This window comes from Sarcophilus harrisii, chromosome 5 (genome assembly GCF_902635505.1).
Source record: "Sarcophilus harrisii chromosome 5, mSarHar1.11, whole genome shotgun sequence".
Taxonomy (NCBI): domain Eukaryota; kingdom Metazoa; phylum Chordata; class Mammalia; order Dasyuromorphia; family Dasyuridae; genus Sarcophilus; species Sarcophilus harrisii.
Genome location: NC_045430.1, coordinates 58,845,309 through 58,851,989, shown reverse-complemented (window position 1 = coordinate 58,851,989; position 6,681 = coordinate 58,845,309). Strand labels below are relative to the sequence as shown.

At 37.3% G+C, this 6,681-nt stretch overlaps 1 protein-coding gene across 2 annotated transcripts in view; it reads right to left on the bottom strand.

Annotated features, from left to right (window-relative positions):
* Positions 1 to 301: 301 nt before the first annotated feature.
* Positions 302 to 6,681, bottom strand: part of PARP11 (poly(ADP-ribose) polymerase family member 11) — a 31,107-nt gene continuing 24,727 nt past the window's right edge. The window contains exon 8 of one of the 2 annotated variants that reach the window (XM_003771296.4): positions 302 to 3,090. In XM_003771296.4, the coding sequence (XP_003771344.2) occupies positions 2,774 to 3,090 (317 nt within the window). In that variant the 3' untranslated portion in view covers positions 302 to 2,773. The remainder of the gene's footprint in view (positions 3,091 to 6,681) is intronic. The other variant, XM_031939174.1, reaches the window with a different exon arrangement.

Here is a 6,681-nt window from a genome sequence, read left to right as displayed (position 1 = left end):
AGTGAAAGTGACTGTAACTAACAGGCATGGATCTGTTTGGAGATTTTCAAAAAGGAGAAATGTTCTTTGCACAAGTTATTTGAGATAAGCTGTTACTCAGAAGGGGTCAAGTAAAGATAAGGCAAATTCATCACCTTTAAGGATGAATGTGAAAGTTAAAACTTAAAAATCCCCGGAAGCATATTAAGTTTGAACTAAATGGATAAAATTATATACTGCCTGGTGAACAAAGGGACAATACATGCACAGTCACAAATTCAGCACACATACATAACTTAAAAATAAAGAATACTTCAACAAATTGCGTAAAACCACTTTATTTAGTCTATCAAAATGTCTCCAAATTCCTTACTAGCAACATCTACATTCTGAACATGAAATGTGCTCATTTTCTGAAAAACTGCTCATTTCATCACCAAAAGCTTCATCAAATGATGTTTTCCTACAAACTCGTTTGCTTTCTATCTCATCACATTCCAAGAAGGAAAATTACAAAAAACAGGAATCCACACCATTCAACTAAGTACATTTAAAATATTCTGTTAACTTAGGACAATCTTTTCTTCACTAAAAGGACAGTAAATGGATGAGTCCAGGCATCGTTTTATTCATTGATTGTGGATGATATTCCCAATTCAACTTTTTTGAAGAAAAAAACAATCAAGAAGTAACATTTGTAAAAGCCTCTAATTCTGTATTCAGGCTTAATTGGGTCTGTTCACAGCTACAAACATAAACATTATCATGTAACATGACATAATCTTGCTATCAGGCTTATCCTGTTCTGGATAGCATGCTTTGAGGAATGTACTTTGTAGTGAGAGTTATGTATTTACTGGGAAATATCTGTCATGTCAAAACAGAATGTACCAATGAAAAAAATAGCAGTGTTTTCTCAGCAAATTTAGGCAAGATAAAACATATCTTTCCTTGCCTTCTTTTGAAATGGTTACTTTATGTAAGTCAACTGGTTAAGCTCAGAATTACTATACACTGCTTTGTTGGGACCCCACATTGGCCTCGCAGATAACCTGGATTTGAACACAATTTTGAGAAGGGAGACCTCAACCTTCCACCTTATTTACACCATTATGATGGTTATGGAAGCAATGGGAAAAGCATTCATCCTGAGGTTGAAAGATATGCCTTGCTGGAGAGAGGAAAATGAGAAAATTTTTCAAGGGACAAATAACTGCTCATTTTGCAAAACAATCTTACCCTGAATTCCTAATGTCAATAATATTATTTCTCCCTTCCCTCGACTAGCCATCACTTTGTCAACACAGAATGAATGCCCAACAATTCATTTACAGTTTGTTTGCTCACTTTTTTCCTCTATCACAATTACCTTTATAATTCTTAGCTCACTTCATCTATACTGGCTGATTGGGCTACAAGCTTGAGGCAAGAAGACAAGTGTTTCAAAGTAGGTATCTTATAGAGTATTTCCTTTAGGTGTTGCATACACATGCAGTCAGTTATTAGAAAAACTTGGGGAAAATATGACTCCTGAAGATCAGTCAATGTTAATCTCGCTCTTCACATATTTCATTACAACAATCTTACCAGCCCACACTATGACATAGGGACAGACCATAGGATATTAGATCAGATCTTGCTGGGAAGTGAGTTTTAACCTCAGGCTGAAAATGTCTAATGATGCTAATGTAGAAACAACAACACCTCAAAGTGTTCATATAAGCTGAGAAAAGTTTTCAAGGAAAAGTTTGGCACCAGCTCTTCCTTATAATGAAATATCAAAATAGATGGAATGTAGAAAAGGCCTCCATAAAGTGGATTTGTGAATTGTACCTAAGTTTTCAAAAGATTGTCCACTGCTACTTACAAGTACATAGCAAACCTTCCAAAGTGCTACAAACTTTGTATTAATACAACATGGAGACACACAGAATCGAAATGTAACTAAGTTACGTAAATCACAAGGGAATATTAGGAAAGAGATAAATCTCAGAAGTTCACAGAAGACACTCCAATAAACAAACAGGGAAAAGGGGATTGAGAGCAATAAATTAAAAAGTCACACTTTTCAGAACAGGATATACATCTTGTGCAGCAGGATTTGGTGCAGACAGCTCCCAAGGAGCTGTGAATGGATCGTAGGCTCAGTGGCCTACAGTCTTAGTCAATTCAGCTGGAGGAGAGAACACTGAACAATATAAGCAAGTCTGGGCCTTGCAGCATGCTTTCCCAAGGAAATCTGAAACAGTAGTGCACTGCACCTTAGCTTCTGTGATAGCACTGTGGCTATTTCTCATCTGTTTAATCTACAGAGTTTGAAATTTCACTCTCCAGAAAGCACACAAAGCAGCACAACATGAGAGTTACATTAAAAAGGGTAAATTCTTACAAAAGTTTGGAAATTACAGCACAGTACATTTATGCCAAGATCTGTATTTCTTCCAAAGACTTAGTGTAGGAATTCGTTAGCCTTTAAATTGAAACATCACATTCTGTTAACAGTCAAGTAAACTTTCAAAACTTTTGAATGCTTAAGTTAAGTGAGCTCTTATTTCAGCTCTGAATAAGCTTCTTTGCTACCTTATTTCTTAAAAGGCAACAGTATCATTAATTTCCTAACTAGTCCTTTGAAAGAAATACATAAGGCCCAGTGAGTCTTTAAGGTAGAAGCCACTCTTCACATCTGTTTCAAAAGTTGGTCAGATTACTAAACACTTAGGGACTGTATAACAGATATATCAATTCCTTTGACAAAGAGGCAAAAACCATCCAGAATTACCACTTAGACAACAGATCAATGGAATTCTATTAAATACTCAGGATAGATCTGATTGGCATCGAAAACGACAAAGATCTTTGGATTCCAGGTATTATCTACACAGCTGTCATATAAATTGACAAAGCTTCCATCTTTGGAAGGAGGGCGCATGTATTTGGAGTCTCCATTTATGTAATCTCCAATTAACACTCGAGCAAGAAACATGGATTTATATGTTCTGAACAAGTGTCGCTGCTGCAAGTTGACACCATGAATCTGGAAAGTGGACCCGTGCTTCATGTCGTCTTTGCAGAAGCGACTGGAGTAAGCGGCGTCTCTGGCAAAATAGGTCCCTTAAGGGAAAAGGACAAAAAAGCCATCATTATTCCAGAGACTGAGTGAACAAGGAGGAAAACCATTTTCTGATTGGCAAGGGAGTAAAATAGACAGCAAAACAGACTAAGGTCAGATGTCACCTCTCATGACTTGCAGACCTTTCCAAAGGACCCATCGCAGCCGTGTGCCAGGGAAGAAACACTAACTCGGCTCCATCCCAGCCCTTTAAGGCTCACAGTGTCTCTGCCGGCACTCTCCCGTGGGGCCCTGCAGCAGCCACATGGGGTAGGTCAGGCAGTTGTTATTATTACTCTTCCATAAACGAGGCAAGTGCGGCTTGAGGGATGGGCAAGTGGGGGTGAAATCATTTTCTTGGAGTCATGATGCTGTGAAGTGTTATGTCTCTAATGATCTTGTTTCCTGCTGCTCCTGCTCTCCCTGGACAGTACCTTCTACTACCTGCTGGGGATCCTGCAGTAAGAGGCACTCACTGCTGTGCAATGGAGAGAGAGTCTGCTATAAAGAGACAGTTTGGAACCAGAGAACCGGGGTCTGAATGCTGGGTAGGTTATTTACTAGTTGTGTCATTTAACTTCCTAGGGCCTTTTGTTCTCAGATGTAAAATGAGGCAGATGGATAAGATACTTCCAAAGTCCTACCATCCCATGATGATACCTATCAACAGTGTATCTATCAAGAATAAAATTTTATACTTGGCCAAAAAAAAAAAAAAAAAAAAAAAAAGAAGAAGAAGAAATTTAGTATTTTCATAGCCCTTTAAGGTTAACAAAGTGCTCTGTCTGCTTTCATACTCAGTCACCTCTATAATGTAGATGCTATTATTATCCTCATTTTATATAGGAGGAAACTGAAGCAAACATAGGTAAAATGACTTGCCCAGGATCAAATCAGGTACCTGATTTCAACTTAGGATTTCCTCACTCCAGAACCAGTGCTCTATGCACTGCTAAAATATTTTACCTGCTAAAATAATTTCAAAAGCCAATAATGCTGAAGAAATAACATTATAGGGCAATTATGGAATTTCCTTCTCTCTCCACTTGCATTATCTCTATCTTCTCCACCCTGGAACCTTGGTCTTCACTCATGGGTTCCCCAGTTCTAATCTTGCTGAACCCAGGTTTTTCCTGCCATATCCATTATTAGTCTCTCCCTTTCCTGCCTTTTCAACTCTTCTTAATGGTCTGTCTTCATTAGAATGTAAGCTTCTTAAAGGCAGGGACTAATTTGTTTATGCTTGGTAGTGCTTGGCCCACAATAAACACTTAGAACATGCTTCCTTCTTCCCCCTTTCCCTTTCCTTTCTTTCTTCTTTCTTTTCTTCCTTCCTTCTTTCCTCCCTTCCTTCCTCTTTTCTACCTATTTATCTCTTACTTTAAGGATTTGCAGTATTTTGGTCACAAGAATTTTGAGAAGTAGATATGCAAGAATTCCTATGCCCACTTTATAGTGATGGAACAGAATATCTGAGAGGTTAAGTAACTTAATTATAATCACACTAGTAAGTGTCTAAGATGGAATTCAAACTCTCATCTAGTGATAGTCCAATACTCCATCTGCTATGACTCTTAAATTCAAGAAGTGAAAAAAATTTCCCTGGTTTGACACTGAAATATAAAGACCAAAGTAGTCTAATACAAAGGGTATGAAAAAATAATATTGCTAAGATGATGTCTATTTTGAAAATATTTTAAGATTTTTGAAGCCCCACAGCACTGGGCTTATCTTTTGACCCTTATTATTAAGTAAATGGAATGAATCCTCTGAGTTGGTTTTCTCCTTCCTTCCCCAGGCTTCACACATCCAAAGATTCTAAAAATCTTCCAGATTTGAACTGGAATGCTTTGCAACTAATTATCTTTGCATAATCTCAGAGATGGAAATGACCTAAGAGACCATGTTGTTTACAATTTACATAAAGAATAATTATAGAAACAAAAAAATAAGAGCTAAAAAGGAGTTGAGATTGAATTCAATATTTTCATTTTATAAATGAATAAACTGAGAATACAAAAGAGATGTAATAACTTGTCACAGTTCACGAAGCAATCCTCATCTACAACTACATCAGCAAGTGGTTATCCATGCACAGCTTAAAGTGGAGGAATTCACCCCCCAATTCTACTTTTGGACTTAATTATTCTGAATTAAGTAATTAGCAATTACTTAATTATTATGATGTTTTTCCTTACATTCAGTTCAAATCAATGTCTTTCAATAAATCTACCACATACCAAGCACATACTAGACACTGGGGATAAAAAACTAGAAACAATAAAAAATATTTTTCTGCCAAGAACCTTACATTCTACAGAAGTAACACAAAAAGAGACAAAAGAAAAAGGTAATTTGAGACGAGAAAGCACTATAAACTAGGCGTATCAAAAAAAAAAAAAAAAAGGCTTCCCATAGGAGGTGGCACCTGAGCTGATCCATAAAGAAAGCTTTCTGCTGTTGACATTCAGTCTTGTCCGATTCTTTGCAACTCCATTTGGCATTTTCTTGGCATTCTTCAGGAGTGATTTACCATTTCCTTCTTGGACTCATTTTATAGAGGAGGAAACTAAGGTAAATAGGGTTAAGTGACTTGCCCAAGAGTCATAAAGCTAGTTAAGTGTTTGAAGTCAGATTTTAACTCAGGTTCTCCTAACTCCAGGACTAGCACTCTATCTACCGTATACCTAGCTGCCCCATTATAAGAAAGCTAAGAATTCTTCAAGTCAGAGAGGAGAAGGAATGAAGCTCAATCATTGAAAACAACTTTTGCAAAAGCATGGAAGCAATGGGTGGGATATAAGTTCTGGAATAGCCAATAGGCGAAGTGAGTTAAAACACAGAAGTAGGAAAATAAGCCTGAAAGGGTAACCTACAGCCTGACTGTATTTAATGAAAAGTGAGATGACTTTTGGTCCTAGAAGCACTCTGGAGAAAGAAAGTGACATAGTCTATATGCCTCCTTCAACATTCCTCCACTGCTCCTGCTTCTATCCATGCTACTTTCTCTTCTTCATGAGAACCCTTTAAATACTTGAAGACAGCAACCTTCTCCTTTCTTCCCTCCTTAAATCTTATTCAAATTAGGTCTTCTCCAGTCTTTCAGCTAATCCTCATATAACCAGATCTCCACTCTTCTATTCACTTTGGTCACATTCTTCTGGAAACATAATGACTTGTCCTTAAAATGTGATGCTCAGAACTGAAAGCAATACTACAAATGTGGTCTGAAGAAGGAAGAAGACCAACAAAATAACTCAATGTAGCCTAGAAAACAACATGAGGTTTAGGGGGACTCTTTGGTCTGCCATGTCACCTTATTAATTTGTGCAGAGCAGGCAGACCACTATAACCCACCATCTTTTTTTCACAAACAAAAAAGATACATTAAAGTTAGAATTAAGAAGAGATCAGAAATGCTGTTAGTCTTTACTTTTCTCCTCATCTCTTGCTGACTTACTTGCATACTCGAGAGAAGCCAGATTTTCAAAACCAAACACAAGGAAAGGAATGATTCTTTCCCGACATTTATCACCGTTCCTCACCACTATGCAAATCACTTGTTTTGTTCCACACTCTCTTCCTATAACATT